Raw genomic sequence first — 23,543 nt, forward strand, 5'->3', positions numbered from 1 at the left:
GGGTAGCTGAGTGTTGGTGTACACGAGGGACTTCGGGTAGGGGTCTCCACTCACGGAATTGAAAAGGGTATCAATCAAATCAAACAAATCAACTTTGAGGCTCGAGGGCTGTCAATCAAATCAACTTTGGCCCCGAAGTTGATTTGATTGACATATGATGAGCGCTGGGATATCTACAATCGTATTACAGATGCTAGACGAGAAGTGTGTCAAGGACAAAGCAGCATTAACGCACTTGCTGATCAGCTGTTTAGAGAAGGATTTTGGAGTCAGTTCCAAACCGGTCCAGACGGTCGAGTCAAAGCTGTTCTATTTGCCGGTCTGAGCAGCCGGTTTGAACAGCTGGAAGACTTTCCTTCCAGTTTGACCAAATGTATCACCTTTGGTCTGTTGGATGTGACAAACTACAAATACACTTCATGCCAGCACCAATCTCTCTACCCGAAAATCTCTTAATTAAATCTTAAAGAAAACTCTCCAGTTGTCGCATACCATGCAGCAACGTACTGCTTATTAGCATCTATGGCTTCTCAGGCTTCTGAGATATCAGCCTCAGGGACTAACAACGCTTCTATAGGCTCGTTTGCATCGAAACTTTCATGGAATTTCAATGCCTTTTTCTACATAGATTATCCCGAAGAAACATCTCCAAGCTGAGCTTGGCCCGAAGCGCAGAAAGACCAAGGGACACCGTGCTTACGTTTGTCTTCACTGTCAGAATCCTCCATGGTCAAATCGAGTGCCTGGCAACGCTATACACCATGCAGAAACGGCTCACCGAGCCCTTATAAGAGCAAGCGAGGCTGCTAATGATACTCCTAGTACATTTGCCTCGGGTGTTTTGTCTGGCGCTATCGATTCGTATATCGTCTCTCGTCCTTCGCAGGCTGCTCTCCGCAACTGTTTTAATAAGCAAGCCTATATTGAGGCAGTTGTGGGGCTTCTAGCGAGGCGCAGGCTGCCCTTTTCGGCAGTTGAGCACTCCGAACTGCGAGATCTGGCTCTGGCATGTAATCCAGCCATCGGGGACCTTCTCATCAACGATCGAAAGCAGGCTATGGGCTATATCAACTCGAACTACTCGTTATACAGCTCACAACTTGCCGAGAGGATTCAAACACAGTCGAAGATACACATATCTTCTGATCTCTGGACATCGCCACATCGCCATGGCGTACTCGCTGTATGCGTTCAGTGGGTCGATGAGGACTTCAAGCTTCAGAAAGCATTACTAGGACTGCCAGAGTGCAAATACGGCCATTCTGGTGCTACGCAGGCTGAGTTGGTTGCCGGTACGCTACGGAAGTTCAACATTACTGCTCAAAGCCTCGGCTACTATATAGGCGATAATGCTGCATCAAACGAAACCTGTTTAGAGGAGCTATCAAAGATTTTGGAGGCGGAATCAGGTGTAAGTTACTCTTAGCCGCTAATAGAGCTGTAGCCTATACTGAGTTATAGTATAGGCTGAGTACCCTCACAAACGCCGCAGAATCCGCTGCATCGGCCATATTATCAATCTCGCCTTACAAGCATTCCTTCTCGCTCGCTCAAAAGAGGCTCTTAGAGCGGCTCTAGAAGCTACTGCCGATGAGCCCGGTTCAACTATGCTTGAGGAGTTCTCGCAGCAATTACATGAGCTGGATCCGGCGGAGATTGTGGCACATTCGGACACCACGACGCATCAAGAACAACGGCAGGAGGAGCGGCAGGAGCAGCCCACGAGAAAACTTACACACGCGAGAGGCAAGCGAGCCACAACTACGCATCAGCAAGCCAGCAACGTCGATGAGCGCTTCGCTGGCTGGCAAGGCATTCCAGCGCTAGCAAAGCTTCATGCTCTTGCAGTCTATATACGGAGCTCGGCTCTACACAACGATCAGTGGTACGATGCTGTAGGTAAGCAACTAGGCATCGATAATATCACGAGGTGGTCCTCATGGCATAGAGTGATCACTGTTGCGTTAAAGAAGAAGCCACAGATCATCCAGTTTACCGCTGAACATGATAATGATCTCGAAGGCAATACTCTTAGCAGTAGGGATTGGGAAATGCTAGAAAGAACGCTAGAGTTCCTTCAACCTTTCTATGAGGCCACGTTGGAAGCTGAAGGCGCTATGGCATCAATCTCACAGTCACTTGAGCTGCTGGACCTTCTCCTAGGACACTGCGAAAAGTGGAAGGTATATGGCTAAGTTTTACATCTTCCTGCTCTATCTATAGCGTATACGGCATGCTAATCAGCTAACTAGGCCCACTACTCGCAGCCGAGCAATCGCGATGATCGTATAATTCACTCTATCAATATGTGCTGGTTCATACTCGATAAGTATTACACTATGACCGAGGATGTCCCCGTATATGCCGCGGCCCTCCTTCTCGATCCTTCTAAACGCAAGAGCTATATTGAAGAATGTTGGCCCGAGGAATGCCACGAGTGCGCGTTTGCCGCCGCCCGTTGTCTCTGGAAAGAAGAATACAATCACGATGTCGAGATACATCTCTCAGAGCAGTCTTTGGCTGTGCCTGCATTATTAAAGCGAAAGAAGGATACGATGCTCTCAAAGATGCGCTTAGAGGTGCGAAATAAGACGATGGCGAGAGCACGGGGCAAGGATGATTTCGATAGCTTTATCTCAGAGGCTCCTATCGCACTTGCAGAGGATACTACGCCCCTTCAATGGTGGTGTAGTGAGGACGTTCGTACAGCGTATCCACGGCTTAGCCGCATGGCTATCGATATCTTGTCTGTACCAGCAGAATCAGCAGAGCCAGAGCGGACCTTTTCAGGGGCTAGGCGCACAGCTAGGTGGGATAGGTTACGATTGTTGATTGAGAACATTGAGAAGATTGAGTGTATCGGCAACTGGCTGCGAGAGGGACATATTAGACCGTCAGCTGAGGGTGGGATAGGCCTCCCGTGTGATCCAGAGGCTATAGAGGGTGATATCTAATAGCGAACAGGCCAAACGGGAGCGTTTGAGAAGTTTTCGGGCTATATAACTACACCAATAGATTCCTCTCACTTCACTGCAGTAATTAGCTTGGCATCACGTGAACCCTTATATGAATATGCATGAATATGTTATATGAATATGTGTTTTGGTAGATAAGTTGAATATAATATGAATATAAGAAAATCGGTGTGAATATTCATATAGCCATGTATGGTGTTATAGGTACCCTACAATCCTACCAACATAAACCTAGTACGGACTAGTTTATCCCTTGGGAAACCCAACCGTCACAGAGGATCGTTATGAGACTATTGCTCTTGCTGGGGGTGCGATGATGGTGGACGGTAGTGTTCGGCCGTGGAAAGCAAATGTTGTGGCTGCGATACGAAAGGTTTCTGAGGCTGTGCGATGCGATGCTGAACGGGTTGGTGGTTCTGAACCATGGCTAGCTGAGCTTCCGCTGTTAGGTATGCTGGCTTTGTAGTCGGTTGGTGAGTATAGAAGCCATCCTGGACCATGGGGCTCGGAACTGAAGTAGCAGAGAAGGTGCTATGACTGCTCTGGATCCACGTTGGAATTCCTGAGGCGGAATAAAGCATCTCCATAGTAGGTTGTTCCACTTGTTGTGATAAGTGGTAGTGAGCACGCAAGGAGCTTGTTATTGTAGCAGCGCCAGGGTTCTCTTGCTCGGTTACATAGTATGCCTGGCGCCATATGGCGGCGGCTCGATGAACAATTTTATCGTGAGCCTGTTGACCGGGCACTGTATGTCCGTGATACTCGTAAGGGACAGTGGTGGGAATTCCATGTCTGTGAGCATAATGGGGTGGCGTATGATGACCATGAACCGGAGACTCGAAGTCGGCGTATGAGGATGCATGAGGGAGCGAGCTGTTGTGGACTAATTGGCCCATGGAAACCACGTCGTGAGGCGACGAGGTCATGGAGGAGTGCTGGGGAGTTGAGGGGGACTTGGCCATGGTGGCTTTTCTGCAAAAGCTGAGTTCCACGTTAGCAAGTGGTTCATTTAATGGAACCGACACAACCCACCTTTTGGGGCAACCATCGTGGGCACATTTGTATGGACGCTTGCCAGCGTGTATACGTCGGTGCCGTGCAAGACTCGAAGACTGCGTTAGTTAGTTAGTTAGTTTCTTACCAGTCACTCGACGAATTGCACTTACATCAGAGAACCGTTTGTCACAATCAATGTGTTGACATGAATGGGGTTTCTCCCCTGTATGTGTCCGAATGTGAACAGTCAGCGCGCTTCGCTGAATGAACCTCTTCCCGCATCCAGGAATAGAGCAAGCGTAAGGCCGTTCATTAGTATGTGTGCGATAATGTCTTTGCAAGTCAGATTTTCGATTAAAACTCTGTCAGAGGTCAGCAAGAAAGGTCGGCACGCGGACCCTTGAGCAACAAACCTTTGTGCACGACTGCCAGTCACACTGGAAAGGACGGGTAGTGGGTTCGTTCACGACCAATTCCGTGAGTGCCATGATTATTCTTGCCAAATATTAGTGTTCCTTTGAGGCGTGCGTGCAAAACAGTGCAAAGTGCGAGTAGTATGTAGAAATTAGGCAAATCGCTGTCAAGCTACAGCATAATTCTTTTCAGACATTCGCTTATTGACCGTTGCAGGGCTCAAGATTAGTTAGACGTTAAAGGCACCAGGTTTAGAAAGAATAAATAAAAATCATGAGATTGATGCAATGACAAGTAGTGAACTTTGGGTAAGGAAATGTTGAAGATTAATCGAGACAAAAGACAAGTAGTAGCAGTGTTCATTACGCCCGGGAGAACGGATCTCAGAGGGCCTGTGTCTATGCTAAACTGTTTACACTTCCCCGCTATGCATCCTGGCCACCCAACAGAGCCCCACTCTCAATGAATAAGATTAGCGATCTACAGAACACATGGCAGCAAGGCCTCAGCAGCGAGGGGCAGCCCGAGGTTAAGACGACTGCGGAATCGAACCGGCTTGGCAAAGTGGTAATTGAGCTAGACATACTTAGATGGTTCATGCAGAGTCATATAACGTATATGATAAGCGAGTGAGCCACTATTGTTAGATTTTACCAACTAGGGTCGTGTATCCACTTTACGCGCGCCACCCCTTTTCGCGCACCAACCGAGATAACTTCAAAGTAATGTAACTATTTGATAAGCGAGTGTCGCGTAAATCCCTCACCTTGCATCATCACTATCAGATGAACTACTTTTCAACCCAAAAACATGCCAGAGGCTAATCAAGAGGGTAAAATCCTTCTTGCGCTTCAGGCCCTTCAAAATGACCCAAAACTAAGTGCCCAACGCGCTGCAAAGATATATGAAGTCAATCCCCGTACATTACAACGGCGCCGACGTGGCATTCGATCACGACGCGATATTATACCAAATTCGCGGAAGCTGTCTGATTTAGAAGAGGTCTTGAGTCGATAAGTGTCAGATATTCAGGTGAATTATTGTTGTTGCTGCTGCTACTTGAGGTGTAAAGCAAGCTCTATATGTCTTTTCTGTGCTATGTGGAATCAACTAGAAGCTGCTTGCTAAGCCTGTGGCAATAGGTGGCAACTGTCATCTTTGATGACAATAGCCTTTCAAGCTACTTCCATGAGCTTCCTTTTGACACTATTCAACAATACGTATTATTGAAGAAATGGCCAATCGACTCCTTACTGATCACGATGCATCACCAGTCAGTGATCGGAATCAGGGATGGACATCTTACGAACGGGAATCGAATCGATAGATTCATTCGATGCCAAGTCTTACGAATATCGAATCGAATTTCTTGGCGTTCGATTCGATGCGAATCGAATGTGGTGTTTCTCATTCGACATACGAATCGAACACGGCACATTTTATTCGCTATCGAATCGAACGGGCCCAAGCGTTCGATCGAAAATCGATCGATTCGGTCGAACGAGTGACGCGGCTCGTTTTAGCGTCACTTCTTGAACCCGTCAACCGGCCCCTGGCGGTACCTGACGCGACCGAGCGTGATTTGTCGTCTTGAAGGCCCAGGGTCCGTGTAGGTGCTAAGATGTGTTAGTGTATACCGGTACATCTAAACCCCCGAGATTTACAGGTCAGAATAGGTATCGTGCAACTGCAGTAATCATGCTTGGCCGCAACCCACAAACGACTACTTTCTAAAATATCAAAAGTAATTTATTGAATGGGACCATTTCCCAATTTCCACGAGGACTATGTCAAGCGTGGGCGAGGTTGAAAAGCGAATCCTCGTGGCCATGAAATGCTGTTTAGGGGTTACTTGACTTGCGTAGCTGTGGAAGAATACGTGAGTACCCTGGTATCTTTCTAGCACATTGGTATAGGGTAGGCCCGTCTTGCAATTACTCCCCCATGAACATCCATCTAAACACATGCTGGTTTTCTGTAGATTGGAAGTAATGCAAACAAAAACTGCTCCATTTAGACATCTCCCTCAAGAGCTTTCTATCGGCGTCAGTGTTCTCACGCTCAGAAGACCATTTCGACCTTGAAGTCTCACATGTCTGTTGCATCTTCAACCTGTATTGGTCGACTAACTGTCCAGACCCAACATAGTTATTCCCCGCTTTGGTCACAGGAACTTGCGGCCAAACCCAGCCAGCCCCTAGGTGGATGTACTAGCGACTTCATAATCCTCCCGCAGCTGCGACCACTTACAGCATTAAAACTACGCCCTCACCGCTACACCTCACGTGGCAACACGACGAGCTCCGGCCAGCTCAAACGAGCTCAAGAGCCCATTCAGAGGCGACGCCAGGATGGAACGAGACGGGCCAGCGCGGAAGGAAAGTTCCAGTTGTGTGCCTCGGTGGTCTGTGCACGACGACATGAGCCAATAGGGGCACTTTGAAACCAGATGACCAGGGACCATACCAGACTGAACTTGAGTGACAAGACCTTCGATTTCATTGGTTGCTAGCGCAGGTGTATATAGCACCTGGAGAACCGTCGAGCACCAGTGATTGAGCCAAGAGGCGTCTTCGCGTGGGTAGTCGGACATGGTGCGCGAGGTCATTATTCTCATTGCTGGCGGATGCCCCTTTCATTCGTACAAGACTTAGCCAATGTAACGGAGATGGCGACCTGGGATTTTTTTTTCGTTTTCGCGTCGACAACGCGCGTACATACGCGTTATGCTGGCCTCACTGAGTTTTGCTGTCATGGAAGCGGTATAAATAAGTTGGGCACCGGCGAAGCCTCGATGACTCCAACCCTCCTCTACAAGCTGGCTCGATTCGCGCGACCGACCTAACGTCACGATGCCCGAACCATTCTCTTCAAGCCGTCCCCCATCGATTGGGTCAGGCGCAATGGAGTGCGTCGAGTACTCGTCTTCGCCGCCTGTGTCTTCTCCAGGAATCTCGTTACCAGCGACACCATCACTCCGTTCTCGCGGAACGGCTGCCGACTTTATTCAGGTTGATTGGACACTTTGGGGCCGCCAAGAGTGGGCCAAATGGCCCGGATTCGAGCGCTATACTGGCGGTCAGGACACGAGGGCGTGGTGGCAGCAATATGGGTATCGTGTTGAGGACCATTCCACCTCGCGGCAGGGCAATAAGCTCAAGTGGATCTGTGCCGACTGCTTCGCATGCTCGAATCCGAGTATAGGGGTGCCGTTGGGCCGGTAACCGAAGTATTGCGCAGCGCTCGATCCCAGATGCATTTCTCCTTCGACGGTTGGACATCCAAGTCGTACACTTCGTTTCTTGGGATCAACGCTCAATTCATTGATAACCACTTTGTCCAACACCGAATCCTCCTTGGCCTTCGACCTCTCTCGGGCAGACACAATGGTGCTTCACTTGCTGATGAGGTCGCTGATACGCTCGCATTCTGGCAAATCAACGACCCGGACAAGATTGGCTACTTCACGCTGGACAATGCTGCCAACAATGACACCTGCATGGACAGTCTTGCCTTTGAACACGGCTTCTCACCTGAAGAGCGACGGATTCGCTGCGCTGCGCATATCTTCAACCTCTGCGTGCGGGCAATGCTATACGGTTCGAAGCGGGAGAACTTCGCGGCAATCATCGCTGCGGATGGTGACGATCAAGATGACGATGAGGAGCTTGTTGATCAAGCTATCGACGAGGCCCTGGATGTAGAGATGGAAGACGGCACGGACGAAGACTTTGAAGCGAACACTGCCGTTGGTATCCCAGAAGAGGACCTCCTATCATCCCACCCAGCTCCGGAGGAGATCAATGGAGCCACTTTCAGGGAGTACAGCCAGAACGGCGCCCCAGGAATGCTTCACAACACCGGGATTCAGCTGCGAGCGAGTCAACAGCTGTACGAGCAGTTTCTTCAGTCTCAACGCAAGGAATCTGGCCATGAATCAACACTACACTGGGTCTTCAACAATGCCACCAGATGGAACTCGGACATGCGGATGATGGAGAGGGCACTTCGTCTCCGCTCGGCTCTCAATACCTTCTTCAATGACGTTCAGAACCGTTGGGAAACTGAGGGCCTTGGTGACAAACCGAAACCGGCAGTTCTGCAATACCGCTTAAGCGCGTACGACCGGAAGGTTATCGAGGTACTTGTCAAGCTTCTGAAGCCTTTTGAAATCGCCACCAAGCAACTTCAGGGCGACGGTATTCCCGGCGCGAGGTTGACGTGTGGTAGTTTCGATGAATACTTCCCTGTCTTCGAGATCCTACTTGACCACCTCGAAGGTGCTATCGAAGGTACAATCTTTGAAGAAGTTGAGGATCCAGTGAGCAAGGAGAAGAAGGACGTCGAAGTCTCCATCTACGACGGGCTCGATAGCAGAACCCGTAGATTGCTCAAGGTCTTTATCAAGCTCGGATGGAAGAAGCTGCACAAGTATTATAACCGTCTGACTAGCGCTGCTTATGTCGGCGCTGTTGTCTTCAACCCGGCGAAGAAGTGGCGCCTTCTCGATCAACTGTGGTCTCGAGTGCCTTTTCGTAAGGCTAAGAGTTGGCGATTAGAGTACGAAGCCAAGCTCAGAGAGATCTGGGAGAGTTACAGGGAACGCGATGTTGACTGCGAAGTCTTCGCTACGTCTGACGAGGCCTCAATGGATTACATTGAGCGGAGACTTGCTAGGAGTGTAGCTGGGCCGCCATGCGCCCAGGGTTCGTCCTTGGCAGCGTCCAGTGGCCGCAAGAGCACCCGGAAGACGAAACACACGACAGCGGGAGCGACTGCCGATGACGAATATGCTCGGTACTGTGCTGAGGATGTTGTCAACAGTCACCACTACAGGAGTAGACCGATTGACTGGTGGAAAATCAACAGGAATCGGTACCCGCGGCTGTCTCTGATGGCGATTGATATGCTCACCATCCCATCGTCGTCTGCGGAGAGCGAGAGGACGTTTAGCAGTGCAGGGCGTATGACGGCACCATTGAGAAGCCGGCTGAGGAGGAGATAGTAGCGATGGCTCAGTGCATTCGATCGTGGAGTAAAGCTGGAATCTACACGCCTTCACTGCCGCTGGTTAGCCTCAGTGATGATCAATGGGTTGACGCACTTGCGTCGCTGAAGGGGACGAGTGACATTTAATCTGCCTATTACCTGTCTTGCACAATTGAAAATGTTCTGCGACGCCTCATCTACAGCTGTGATGTTCTCTAAAACCCCTCTGCATCTCTTACCCTTCGTAAGATGTCCCTGCCTGCTTCTATAGGCTTACAGTTCACAAGACATTTTAGGAGTGAGAACAAACACAAGGAATGTTCAACAACTCGCGCATACAAAGAGGTTTTCTCGGTCACGTTAGGGTCTCAAGCAATGACTCTAACACGATCCGAAACCCAAAATACTTTGAACACGCTGCAAAAGTCCACGATCCACACACCCCGGAAAGCTACACTGCGGACAGCTTGGAAGAGCAGCTAGCGGATGCTCAAACATAGGTTTGGCTTTAACAGCTACCCTGGAGACTAGGTGTATCAGACCCAAGTCTTTCACGCATTGAGCCTGCGGACTTCAGTTGACGGGGCTTTAGTATGCTTTGATTAATCAGGTGACACAGAGCTGATGGCGAACAATTCTCTAGGTAATAGCGAACCATCGCCCCTTGTCGAAGTTCCTTCCATACCCCGATCATAGGCAACGGCAATGGTTGGTATTGGCCCCAAAACCTGTCACGTTCGCATGGAGGACAGCATACAGTCCCGGTCGAATTTAGAGGCTGCTTGCCTAATTCAACAAAGTCAAGATAAACTTTGGCGCACGGGCTTACGACGTTGCACGGAGCGCTGCAAGAACCATGATAGCTGATCCTATCTCTTTGTAATGCCTGTCAAGATCGCATACTGTCATCAACACTGGCCAATTATGGCTCCCAAGTGGTAGAAATCATCTGATTACTTGCGGACGCATCCAGAACAAGCCTTTCAAAAGAAAGGCCAGATCGAGCGCAAGATCTGGCTCTTCGTGACGTCAATATGGATAATCAGCCGACAACGAAAGTCAACATCTCGCTTTGACTGAGGTCTATTCTGGACGTGGAGATTACGGCAAGTACTTGGACATATTCCCGGCATTTCCGGTCATACACACTGTAAAAGCCACAATAGCCACTAACTAGTATGGTTCGTGTGCGAAGGCTTATCTGACCTTTATTGGATTAGGCAAGCGGCGTCTAATATCAACCAGGACTGTAACCTACCGTTCGAACGGAGATACTAATCGTATGGTAATAACGAGAATCACTGGTAGAGTGCTTATGGCCCCCTTGTTGAAGTATAAGCCTCAACAGTCTTCTGGGGTTAACCCCTTTTTGTTTTATCACCCCTATCCTGCGCGTAATCAGCATTGTATCTCCGAGCGACCAACAGAGTCTCTTTTTGTGTGCGAAAGAATTGGCGGAAAGTGGTGTTAGACTCTTTTGCGCGAACAGCGTAGACACGCAGCCGATAATTCCGAGACCGCGACCCGACTAGAAAAAACTGCTGGTTGAACGTGGTCCGTTGATCAGGACGTGGCAACGGTCATGGACTCCACCATCATCATTGAGTCTAATCTGGGTGCGAACGTTCGAAGACGTCCACCTGTGCAAACTATGCGGCACCTTTGCCATCGAGCTCTGGGACCCCACAAGACATTCTATTGGATGCATCCCCACCAGATAGTGCGAGTCCAGCGTCAGTAACTTATTGCTGTAGCTCTATTGAGAGTGCTCGAAAATGAACTAAACGTGGCGCAAGCCCAGTGCACTGCCGACGCTGGTATGATCCTGCTCTTTGTGCTTACTAACAGCATGCAGAAGCGAGCAGTTGTAAGTCCATTATAATACGGGTCTTCGAAGGCTGGACGCCGAAATATCCAGATTCTGTTGTGACTAATACGTGGCAGGGTTGAGTGCCTATGACATGCACCACGCTTAGTCCGTTTTGGTGCACTTCCATCAAAACTACGATAATAAACTGCTGACGCTGAAACCGCACCCCACTGTACATTTATTGTCAAGACTCCCCGGACAACTTGTTTGCCACGTTACCATGCTGTGCTCCTTTCCCAACATGTCCTCCGCTTCTCGACATGGGATAAACCTCGTGGCCTACATTATTGTTTCCTGGATTGCAGTTGTCTACGCTATTCTACCGACTCCGGGAGCTTCTGTGTTCATTACTCCACATGCAGCGTATTCTAGCTCGGTAGGAGTCCTAGGCTGCAAGGTTGATACGAATCGGATCGCTTATTGGCCCCTTGCCGTTGGAAGAATGTCAACACCTACTCCATGAGGGGAAGTTGCCTCTGTCAGCGGCTAACAGTATGAATTACGTCGCTCTATGTGCTAGTCAGTCTTCGAGTTGGGTCGCAAACAACTATCAATTGTATAACATAAACGATCCCCTGTGCAAGTTTGGGGTAGATGAGAGATGCGACCTCGACCTAGCTACAAGTAATCAGCCAAGCTGTCCCAGTGTCTTAGGTAATCCTCCCCCAATGCAGTCTAGAGTCAAGAATGTCGCGTACGGCACTGGTCAACTCGTCCCTGTATAGGTCGTCTGCGATCATATGGGATGCTTTGGCCTGTCGATTGTAGTCGGTCGTCTTATACTTTCTCGCAATGTTCCATAGCCATCTCTAAGACGGAGGGGTCAGATGGCGGCGTTTATGACAATACTAAAACAAATACATATCTGGGTATTAGAGAAAGGGTTAAGGTGCAGTAACAAATATGGGGTTTGGCCAATTAAAGCGCGTAAAAAGTCATGCCCGGATAGAGTCATGCCCGGGTAGTAAAAGTGTCATGCCCGTATATCAATTGCCTTATTATATACGTTGAGAAAATCGCACAATCGGAACAACACCGTATAAATCGCAAATCATCACTCTAATGGCAGAGCTCAGACCACTGGTATAATATCTAGTCTATCCATACGACGCTGACATGGTAATGCTTCTAGGCTCCTAGAAGCAGTGGCTCGTTGCGACCTCCCTTCGCCTCATCTGTTCCACATTGCATGCGATCCTAACCGGCCAGCCGATAAAACACAGTTTGCGCTACGTAGTGTTGGCTCTGGGTTGAGTATTTGTCTGAAATAGCTGGTGGAGGCTGACGAAGGCGTTTCCAAAGGGAATTCAAAGTTTCCATGACCACGATTTCTGTGTTTGTTCCTATCGACACAGTTCCGAAAAGAATACTTTTGGCAAGCATGCAGCATGATGTAGCAATAACAGAAGGCTTGATCCCGGCAAACTCTGGATGATAAAGCGAGATCTCCGACAGGTATGCTGCCATACTAGCTAGCTCGCCGCCCCTAGGTTCTCCTACGAGCAAAAGTCCAGGTAATGGTCCGTTGTCGGGTGGCCCATCACCCAGTCTAGAGTGTACAAGATTGAGACTTCCATTTGCGCTATCATATGTTCATCAAAGATGTCGTGACACAGCTTCCTTATATCACGAACCGACAGAGGTATGAGATTTCTACCTCGGTCAGTCTTATCACCATATTTGGAGGCAACAAAGAGTGCGACACTCCCAAGCAACCAGTAGTGTTCTTCAAAGACCTGCTTCCTTGAGCAGTATCGGTCAATGAGATTGATAGATAAAAATAGCACGTGCGAGGGAAGACGAAAGTGCTGATGTGATCGGGTGACAAAGTCGATGAGATTTGACCGTAGGTCCCACGTGATTTGTTCTTGCTTTTCGATCATGAGAATGCTTGGCAAAGTCACATCCTGCTCAATGTCAATTATAGGGAAATCATGATTGGTTCTCTTTGCAGATCCCTACCTCCATATAAGCAAGATGGTCTATGATGTCTTCCAAGTAGTCGTCTTCCTCCCACAACGTATCGATAAACCCAGATGCCCGCGTTTGATTCTGATCCATGGCAGGAGAATCAGGGTTGATCCAATGTCACGACTTTTTTTGAAACTGGTTATAAATTCGTCTGCTGCTTAGCCGGTTGTCGTTGGTCTTATACATCGCCTCTTCTCGCCTTTTTTCTTTTGATTAAAAATTCCTTCTCCTTTTACCGCCGTACAGCGATGTGAATCAATCGTGACCTATAAACCCTTTTTTTCTCTTCTTGGTTTTTGAAGAGACTAAAATGGCTGCCATAGCCGAACTTACCTTTCCCGGCTGTACGTAGCACCGTCTATATTGGTCAAAGTTAAAATAGGATTTCAAGTTTCAGAGAGTAGTCCCCGCCCTTGGCTCAGAACCATCCAACGTTTCCTACAATGCAACGGTGGCGCGTTCTGGATGTTGCGTTATGGTGTCCCCTCTACCATTCTCAAGTAACGAAATCGCCGCTGTTATTAGTAAAACTGACATCAGAGCTAGCCGGTGACCACCTGCGGAACTGTATAGGGTAAAAGAGATTCACAGTACCCAGCACAAATGATTTATCGAATAGTTAGTTATAGGTTAGCGTATAGGATAAGCGAACGCGAGAGACAAGTGAACAAAACAACACCCCACTTTTCATCTCAGAGGCAGGTTTTTTCTTTTTTTTTTGAAGTCTTATAAGAATTTCATAGAGCTATATTATCGGATCAGATGATATCTGGAACTTTGATGAGACTGGCTTTATAATGGGCGTCATTATGGCCGGAATGGTTGTCACAGGTTCAGAAAGGCAAGGAAGGCCAAAATCAGTGCAGCCTGGAAATCGTGAATGGATTACTGTAGTTAGGCACTTTCTATATAACCTCCCACCATTACAGCTACGTCCAGCAAAACCACAAACATTAAAGCCCACCTTTGCCGTTAGAGGAGGCTTATAGACGGAAGAGGTTGCAGGCTCAAAGAGAAAATGATCGCCGGGGCCGGATGGCTCCGAGCCACCACCACCCGCGCCATCTCGCACTGGTCGACCAGATCGGTCCATCCGCACCGCTCTAGTTCCCACAGTTCTGGCTTTGGGTAAAAGACCTTCATGATTCTTGAATAGAAGAACAACAATTAACAACTGAATTCTTACACACAAGTGCACCCAGCATTGACTGCGCATCATAACAACAGCCAATCCTGGGAGACGGCTGACGTGAAGTTGCTCCCAGAGCCCGAGGACGACTTCCAGGACTGCATTTTTGTACATGCAGGCACGGACGCAGAGACAGAGTCTGTTTATTAACGTTGAAATGTAAATAAGTTGGCTTTCAAAATATATAATACTATCATATTGAAGTAGCAAGGCTGGGAGTTTTGGCGAATAAACGAACATAGAGCCGTTACACGGGGGTATGGACCTCTTGTATCCGCACAGGCAATTCTGTTGTGATCGGTACCTCATCCCCGACGAATACCAATACACACCAGACCATGTGTGCGTATAGGTATATGTATGGGTAGTGGCCAGGGGTACGCGACAATTAAGAATAGAAGAGTAGGTTAGGGGTGAGGGTCTCAGGCGTTGCGAGACCGTCGTCAAATTGCTGTGAAAACACTTGAAGTATTTTTTTGGCCTTCCAACTCAGGGATTGTAGAGGCTGGGCAAGGTACTCGTCGCAGTATGCTCTCTTCTCGTGGCAAGAATCGGCTCTCAGGTGCCCTATATGGCCTTCCGTTGGTGATTGGAATGAAGCGAAACCATTCGCTCAGCGGCGAGTCTGCCAGTCCGGTCTCACCCCCATCTGGCACAGTGAGGATCTTCAGCGTTTGGCCCTCGGGAATTCCCTGCGTTATCAATGTAAAGACCGTGGGGGATATATCAAGCAGCTCTTTTCTCCAGGCTTTGGTGCCGTAATGATAGTGGATCAATTCCATGATCTCATCAAGCTCCCCCTGTCCAATCTCCTTCAAGCTTTAGAAGATGTAGTCAGTATTGGCATATTGTATAATTCCGACTCGTAACTTACTCGTCCAGCTCAATGAAGAGACCTGGAACTACCATCGCACCCCAACCGAATTCCGCAATCAGTTTCAGGAAAAATTGGCCCAAACCAATCGACGCAGGTAGCTTTTCTCTCAAGAATTCCACTTCCTCGACTGAATAATCGTCAAACGGCGTTGAAAGAAAGCCTTCCTGTATTATCTCATCGATGACTGTGTCAGATTGAAGACAGTCGTAGTCGTCGGTGTGTTTGGCGTCCGCGCCTTTCAATTCTCGCTGGTATTTTTCATAAGCACCGTTTAGCTTCTCGTTGTATTCCATGGCTAGCATGACCCCATCAACCCGATGTTCGAAAGCGGCCAAACGCAACTGGTGTTCTGCTTGCGTAATTGCGTTCTTCGACTCGACTAAGCGACTATAGCACTGCGGGAGAGACGACGTCGACAGATGAGCACTATCTATTTCTGCATCCTCGCCTACTGAGTCATCGTACGAAATCGAGATTGTTTTGAAGGCTTGACAAGCACTAGGCCACGGATTGGCTTCTATTCTTTCTTCCAACCCTAGAAATGTTGGCAAATCTAGCGCTTGCGACTCAGTCATCGTTGTTGTCGGACTGGACGGGAAGAAGAAATGAGGTACTTGGCGTCAAATGGTGGTGGGGGAGTTTTCTGGCAGGTAGTGTATGTAATAAAACTGTAGTAGCCGCGATCTAAGACATGAAGGTTAGTTAAAGAAGGGAACTGACGCAGGCATGGTGCACACTCATATAATAAGGAAACATTGATGACGTCATCCGCCAGTTGAAATTTGAATGAGAATAAGAAAGATCACTTACGATAGGTGAAAGAGTCGACAAAATTTAGAATGCTCCGATATCGATTCCGGCATGTTATGTGGGCCGTTAAAGGCTCTTACTTGGAGTGTAAGACAAGGACGGGCAGTACAAAACTTTAGATTGGACTCCAGTATTGATGGGATGTCGGTTTTGGGACTTAGGTACGTAGTCCTACAGTCCGAAATCAGTTGTTTGTTGTTCAATTGATTTGTCTTGCCCCGTTTTACATGGGGTAGATTTGAATTTCTGATTGGTGCTTAGTTATACGTTCAGGCAAGGTAGCACTTTATGGCAGTGCATCAAGTTCTGGCTCTGGTTTATCAACGCCTGTCATGACAAACATGACATCCAACTAAATTAATACAGGGTGGTGCGGGTCCAGCGTCAGTAGTTTCTAGTTTTAATGGAAGTACCCCAAAACGGACTAAGCGTGGCGCATGCCATGTACACAGCCAGAGTCGAAATCGACCCCGCCAGGTATCAGACATAACAGAGTCCAGTTATTTCGGCGTCCGGGCTTCAAAGATCCGTAGTATAATCGACTTACAACTACTCCCTTTTCATAAGAGCCAGCTCGAACTATCCGCATCATTTCTTCCGGTCATGCATGGAGTTCAAATTCACTTGGGATCACTGATACCCATCTAAATGCTGTTAGTGAGTACGAAGGGCAGGGATCATCCCATCGTCGGCAGTACGCGGGGCATGCGCCACGTTTAGTCCATTTTGGGGCACTCTCAATAAAACTACAATAACAAGTTACTGACGCTGAACTCGCACCACTCTGTACTACACTCCTGATGCTAGGGCTTGGTTAGCATAACAAGAACGTTTTAAAACTTGAACAACCTGACATTAGCAATCACTCAGCCGAGACTTATTTTGGCCAAGGCCTCGCTGCGTTCACGTATTTTAAATGTCATTCGGACAAAAGGATAGAAAAGGCATTTAGACGCTCAATTCGAAAGTTACGAGAATATCAACATTCTGACGACAAACATGCTATGTAGCGAGCGAATCTTGAAGATTAACGTCCTGTTTGGGGTTTTCTGGTCTATACTGGGATTGATCGTACAACCATAATCGTACGTGTCTATTTTGAATAAATGTTTGGTAATTGAAACCTTTGTCTACATCGCAGTCTCTTTGTTCTCGGGTGTGACATGGATATCTTCATGCGTTGGCTGTCTCCATTCCCAAAGTTCGCAGCAGTTACGTGCAGCTTCTAGAATTTCCGAACAAGAAAAGAAGAAAAGAAGAAGAAGAAGAAGAAGAAGAAGAAAAAAACAGATCTTCGGTAGGTCAGCTACGAGGAGGCGCGGGGTAGCTGATCTGACATGATTTCCTTATTACCGTCGGAGCTTATTTGCATGATCACCGAGTTATGCTCTCTCGGTGCCCAGGCCTCACTAGCCCGGTCGTGTCGCGTGCTCTACAACATTTGCAAACCCATACTTTACAGAAACGACGTGATCAACCACAGATCCTCGTCCGTCTTTTACTCTATCGTCTACTGCCGAGACCGGCGCGATGCGCTGAGGATCCTTGAGGCGGCGAAGGAGGGTGGAGCTGCCTTTACAAAATGTCAAGATGCTCAAAAATGGCATCCACTATCCTTTCACCGCATCGACGCAACTCTCTATTCGCCACTTCATCTAGCAGCACGGAGAGGGCTGGACGATATTGTCGCCTATCTTATCAACCATGGTCTTGATATCGACGACAAAGAGGGTATAGACCTCTCCAGGAGAACACCGCTTATGGAAGCCATCCTCAATCACCAGGAACTGACAGCCGTGCTCATAGTCCGGCGAGGTGCTTCGAGAGGCTTGCGTCCTCCCGACTTGGAAGCATTCCAAGCCGCTATACGAGAAGGCATGACATACCTGTTAAGAGTCATGGTGGAGCGGAATGCATTAGATGTCAATTCTGAAATTGGATACGGATGTACTCCACTGGCGTTAGCTGTCTGTCACAGGAAAGGGCCGGTGATGACAGCTTTACTGGAACTTGGCGCCCATGCACTACCTGCGATGCGGAGGTTTTGCAGTGACAACGCCTTCCTTTCTATCCTCTGGATGCTGGACTCAGCCTCATCGCATTTGTTGAAATCATTAGAGCTCGGCGGGATGCTGGAGCTTGCATTTTCGATTGCCACGGAGCGGGTGTCTTCAGTACAGACTAGCCGGCAAGTCGTTGCGCTGGAGCGACTTCTGAAATTGCTTTACCGAGATGGACAAATGAATGGCAATACCGTATCACTCCCTGCCAGGAATTTTAGCGATTTCCTAGACGCTCTCCTTCAGATGGTGTTGTCAATCGATTACACAGATACACGCCTCGCCGGCCTGTTCCACAGCTGGGGTGCGACGATCCAGACAGGAGTATATCTTCGCTTAAACAAGGTCCTACGTTCTTCAGTCTTCGAGGAGAACATCCGGCTTTGCCTCCGTCGCCATCCTGGACTGCTGCACTGTTTCGACTTTGTACACAGTCATTCTTTGCACTGCCCAGCCTTGGCAGGACGCTGGGCAGTAAGGTACTTTCTTGATCACGTCCCTGGCTATATGCTATGGCTGATTCAGGAATTGAAACAACAAGGCTTTCCTTTGGATAGGCATGGCGTGGAGCAGCTGGACCTTTCCAAGTTCAAAGAAGACGGAAGCATACCAGGATAGAAGAACTAAGCCTGTATTTGGCCATTGAGCTTGAGGTCTTTCCAGTGGTTCCTACAATGTTCCCTGTGGCGTACTAAATAGGTCAAGCTCGATCATCATGTCATAAGAACAGCAGTCAAGGTACAGAATCCTGCTTTCTGTTAGAGGACCTTGCAATATGTGTAGGTTAGGATCTCCATGGGATTTGTAAGGATGGCATGCTGAATTAAACCGATTACAGTTTAACGTGGTAAAACCTCATGATGGACGAGGAGTGCGCCCGCAGTTTCACTCTATCTTCCTTGACAGCTACCTATCTTGTCCTCTAACTACACTTAAATATGCATAAGTCAATACGAATGATACCCGATGCAGTAGTGGCCCCTTGTGTCAATTGTAAACCAGATGATCGACCAGAACTGAGCGTTTCGTAAAGGAAGAAGCCATCTTATTTCAATTAATTCGCGGTTTTGTTGTTCGAAAATGATCATGCTTCTTTTCATGACGTTTTCCGATGCAAATAATATTGGACTGACGATGAAATGACAAAAGAACCCTAGTTGACCTCATCCTCAGAGTCCGTCTGGTAAATTCCGCTTTCATGCACAACATGCTCGATGGTAGGTGTGCAAGGAATAACTTGTGAAGACAAGTGAGGTGATCCATCCGTCTTTGGACGTCTCCTCCTCCTCTTTTGATAGCCAATGACAGTCTCCTCGTGTGCAAGCACGGCCGATTACGATTGCTTTGAAAATATTTGTACTTCTCGCAAAGTCGGACCCGTCGGTTGAGCTTGCGGTTGTCGTCCTTTAGCTTTGTGACTTCCATCTTCAATTCCGAGTATAATCTTAAGAGTGTATCAAGCTGCCGGGACTGGCAAGAGTCTTGAGTGACTCCATGGGTTTGGAATGAGAATCGCTATTGATAAGCATTATCAATACATTGAGGAGGAGCGCTGGAGCTCGCCGCTGCACTTCTCAAATCGATATTGGACGACGGATCCCTTTGGCATGGGCATGGAGGTTCCATGTCCGGAGTGAATGGAAGGCTGGAGGACTGCGGGTAACTCATCATGGCACGAGTCGTTCGAATGTCTGGTGGCGCAAGCTTAAATGACGAAAAGAATAGTTGTAGAAGGTCTGCGAAAGACTGTATTATCAATATATGGAAAGCGGTTTCTGATTTTAATCAAGGTCGACCCTCCGCTCCCTTTTACATACCGCGGCCAAACCTCCGTTGTATCATTACACTCACCCCTCACGGGAGCTATTGATATTGTCAAGATTGCTTGTGCATAATGCTACATTAGTAACTAGGGCTTGAGCCAGCTTACAGTTTCCATTACATTACCCCTTGGTACATACTATGTGCTAATGGTGGTTGATATACCCACTAGTCAGGCTGAGCGCAGCCACTTCGAATCACGTTGTTACCGCCTGAAACAATTCCTACCTACCTAAATAAGCCTATCCCTACCCTCTCCATTATCCTCGTCATATCGCTCTGGGTCGATCAGAAAATTCCATTTATACGGTCCGTTACAGTCACAGTCAGGCCTTTGCGACATGGCTTTCTTTCTCCAAGATTGGCCATGTTCCATCATCGGAGCGGCCCGGCTAGTTCGCGAAGCTTGGACCATGGCATGTAGCAATGCCATCGTAGATATATCGGCAATGTCTATGCTGTCGGGAACGAGATTAGAAGGAAAATTAAAGATTAACAGAATTCTTCGTCACATCAACATTACATACTGAGATGGTGGATGAGCCGATGTGAGCCGTCCAGGAAGCATGGTCACACCAAGGTTGTGGTAGAAGTTATAAAGCTAAAGTGCACGAGCACAGCCCGACTACCACCAGTGAATTTATGCAGGACAATGGAGAGGGACATTAGACAGAATGATCCATAAAGCCCGTTTTGGGAGGCATCTGTCTCGTAACGCGTGCCGCATACATCTTCGTCTGTTACCTCAAGAGATCGTACCTGAACACATCTTGTTGCGGAGTGGATAGCTTTCATAGTTGTAGGGTATGCGAGGGTAGACAGCCCAGTCTCTAATCCATGCTTACATACCTTGCCTACTTTTTTCGTCCTCGTCTCCCCAAGCCCATGCTCATGCTGTTCCTTGCCTTGCATCGTCCAAATTGTGACCCGTTTCCTGAAGCCCATAACTGTCAGACCCTGCCTGTATTCGGTCCATTGATGCACATTGGTGTATTCATGTTGTGTTTTGTCCAAATCCTGTCCCCTTGAAGGTACTGCCATTCCGGTGCGTAATCTTGAAATATCCCCTGTTTTCATGCGACACCCCAGCACCTGTCCAATTATAACAGGCTACATACTGTGCCACTCTACCCCTACCGGCCAAGATAAGCCGCCGAGCGTAATGAATCGTGTTATGCTGAACTACCTTCACCACAAAAATAGCGGGCTAATCATTGCGCCGCAAAGCTGCCAAGAGTCGAGAAGCGGAATCTTGGCTGGCGAAGTATACCGGTATGCCACCAGCGACCGCTGACAGGCCTAGCATAGAACCAGCGACAGCCTCGGTAGCTCTTCGCCAAGGCCATTCTTAGTTCGGCAGCTGGGCCGCTTGGTTTTGCTTGTTGACACAGATTCTGGCTGCCATAATACCCCTGTGCTGGTGCGCGTGCTGTCATTCCGGGTAACTTGCCTAGCTTCAGTCTAGCTTGGACGATCTACATGGTCTGGCGCCAGTTCTTCAGCGCCTCGCTTCGTTCGACCTCGGTCACTGGGGGTCACACGCATGCAATTCATCCAAGTGAAACACATCATGGATCCATGAAAGCATGAAAGTGGATAGACAAACCAGAAAGCACAGACGCAGAGATGAAGAGCATCAAAAAAGTTGCTCAATCTGCGAAGGACAACATCCGCCTCCGCCGTGTCTATTTTCTGCTTCTTTGATCAGTGAGAGCTTAAAAAATAAAATAAAAATAACGTACATGATAAGCGGGTGCAACAGACAAGCGAGTGCAACACAACATCACAACATCTCAGATAGAAATAGCAATAAAAACACAACAGACTATTAATTAAGTAAAATTAATCGCTATATTCTTCCATAGACATAGCGACAAGTATCTGACAGGTCCTTGCATTATGTCCTGTCTTGCCGCACGCTCCACAGCGCCTTTCCTTCATTCGCGGAGGCCCTCCTTGACCACCACTTCTCGATGGTCCAGCCACCGCCTGCGCATCAACATCCGTTTGATCAATTACTTGCCTTCCTTCCTCTACTGTCATCACCCCTCCTTTCTGTAGCCGGGTTCTTTTTGCCCTCCGCCGCCGGCTTAGTATCTTATTTGCCTGTTCAAGATCTTGGACCCTGGCCTCTAATAAGGCAACCTTATGCATAACTATCTTTGTTCCCTTGGAAGAAGACCTCAATGCTTCTAGAATTGACTCTGGAGAGCTACTTTTATGCCTTTTGATTCTCTTTTCAAGATATTCAAGCTGAGAGTCGGCTTCAAGGATAGTCTTTGGGGTCTTTGAGACCCAAGGGGTCGAGGGGCTAACTACCTCCTCCACAGGCGTTGGAGTCCGCAGCTGCACATCGAGCTTCGAGATTACACTTTCTGGGTCGAGAGGAGCAAGTCCGGCTCCTCTAAAGGCTGCTTTAATATTTTTCTCTGTCATTGTGGCCTGGTAGGCGGTGTAAAAAGCCGGCAAGAACTCGGTTTTGGAAATGTGGGTTACGGAGCATCTGATCAAATGCTCGATTTCTCGCCCGTAAGCCTTCTTAAGCAGGCCAAAGCACCCGACATCAAGAGGCTGCAGCAGATGAGACGAATGAGGCGGTATACAAAGCGTGATGATTTTATTTGCCTTGCAATATCTCTCAAAGTCGACCGAGTGGTGACTTTGGTGTCCGTCGAGGATCAGGAGACGATAGCGATTCTTTGATTGCTTGGTAGTACACCGGTCGAAGTGCTTTAGCCACTCGAGGACTATCTCGTTATCTGTCCAGCCATTAGGACTCGTCGCAATAGCCCAATCGCCCGGGAGGTTGCTTTCTCGGTACCAGTGGGCGAGGTGATATTGGCCCGCACCTATGATGAACGGCGGGATCGCTTGGCCCTCGGCATTGATCGCCTGAATGACTGTAATCCATTCCCGGTTTCCAGGCTGCACTGATTTTGGTCTTCCACGCCTTTCAGCACCTGTGACGACCATTCCGCTCGCAATAACGCCCATCATAAAGCCAGTCTCGTCAAAGTTGTAGATTTCATCAGGTCGGATGCCATACTTCGCAATTACATTTGCTACGAGCCTAAACCAGTTGCGAATAATGGTCGGATCTTCACATTTGGCTCTCTGGTAGTCATATTTACGGGGGAAATGCGTCTTGAGGTCTTTGTGTCGCTTGACGAAGTTAGAGGCCCAGCGCTTGCCGACAGGCGGCGTCTCGCGGTCGGCGAGCAATCGGTTAGCCATCTCCTCAACACAACGCAGTCGCGGGGGAAACCCTCGCGAATCCAGATCGAGAATGAACTGAACTATGATCTGTTCTTCTAGATCAGATAGTTTGCGTGATTTTGGGATAGAATCACGCGTAGAAAGGATACCCTTCTGTCGGCGATATAAAGTCCAATAACGGACCTGGTAGATGCCTGCGGCGCGTCGGAGACTTAATTTTGGGTCATTTTGAAGGGCACGAAGTGCAAGAAGAATCCTAGCCTCAATATTTGGGTCTGGCATATTTGGTGGTTGAAAATTAATTGATTAAGTTGAGAAGATGTAAATTGCGGGATTTTTTGTTGCACTCGCTTGT

General features: G+C 48.3%; 5 protein-coding genes across 5 annotated transcripts; 1 reads left to right on the forward strand and 4 right to left on the reverse strand.

Moving 5' to 3' along the window:
* Window positions 1-3,265: 3,265 nt before the first annotated feature.
* FPOAC1_014036 (uncharacterized protein) lies at window positions 3,266-4,459 on the reverse strand (the record flags this gene model as incomplete). The annotated part of the gene is made up of 4 exons (XM_044858360.1): window positions 3,266-3,956; window positions 4,008-4,087; window positions 4,142-4,333; window positions 4,385-4,459. 4 exons carry the CDS (start codon window positions 4,457-4,459, stop codon window positions 3,266-3,268), a joined length of 1,038 nt encoding a protein of 345 aa, XP_044700646.1.
* A 2,207-nt stretch (window positions 4,460-6,666) lies between these two features.
* On the reverse strand, window positions 6,667-6,978 carry FPOAC1_014037 (uncharacterized protein; the record flags this gene model as incomplete). The annotated part of the gene is made up of 1 exon (XM_044858361.1): window positions 6,667-6,978. One exon carries the CDS (start codon window positions 6,976-6,978, stop codon window positions 6,667-6,669), a length of 312 nt encoding a protein of 103 aa, XP_044700647.1.
* Window positions 6,979-12,441: 5,463 nt separating this feature from the next.
* Window positions 12,442-13,305, reverse strand: FPOAC1_014038 (uncharacterized protein; the record flags this gene model as incomplete). Its single annotated transcript, XM_044858362.1, has 3 exons — window positions 12,442-12,826; window positions 12,883-13,151; window positions 13,207-13,305. 3 exons carry the CDS (start codon window positions 13,303-13,305, stop codon window positions 12,442-12,444), a joined length of 753 nt encoding a protein of 250 aa, XP_044700648.1.
* Window positions 13,306-14,847: 1,542 nt separating this feature from the next.
* FPOAC1_014039 (uncharacterized protein) lies at window positions 14,848-15,856 on the reverse strand (the record flags this gene model as incomplete). Its single annotated transcript, XM_044858363.1, has 2 exons — window positions 14,848-15,223; window positions 15,279-15,856. 2 exons carry the CDS (start codon window positions 15,854-15,856, stop codon window positions 14,848-14,850), a joined length of 954 nt encoding a protein of 317 aa, XP_044700649.1.
* A 1,605-nt stretch (window positions 15,857-17,461) lies between these two features.
* Window positions 17,462-18,769, forward strand: FPOAC1_014040 (uncharacterized protein; the record flags this gene model as incomplete). The annotated part of the gene is made up of 1 exon (XM_044858364.1): window positions 17,462-18,769. The coding sequence occupies one exon, from the start codon at window positions 17,462-17,464 to the stop codon at window positions 18,767-18,769; it is 1,308 nt and encodes a 435-aa protein (XP_044700650.1).
* Between the last annotated feature and the right edge of the window lie 4,774 nt (window positions 18,770-23,543).

Source organism: Fusarium poae (assembly GCF_019609905.1).
Source record: "Fusarium poae strain DAOMC 252244 chromosome Unknown contig_6, whole genome shotgun sequence".
In the NCBI taxonomy this organism is placed as follows: domain Eukaryota; kingdom Fungi; phylum Ascomycota; class Sordariomycetes; order Hypocreales; family Nectriaceae; genus Fusarium; species Fusarium poae.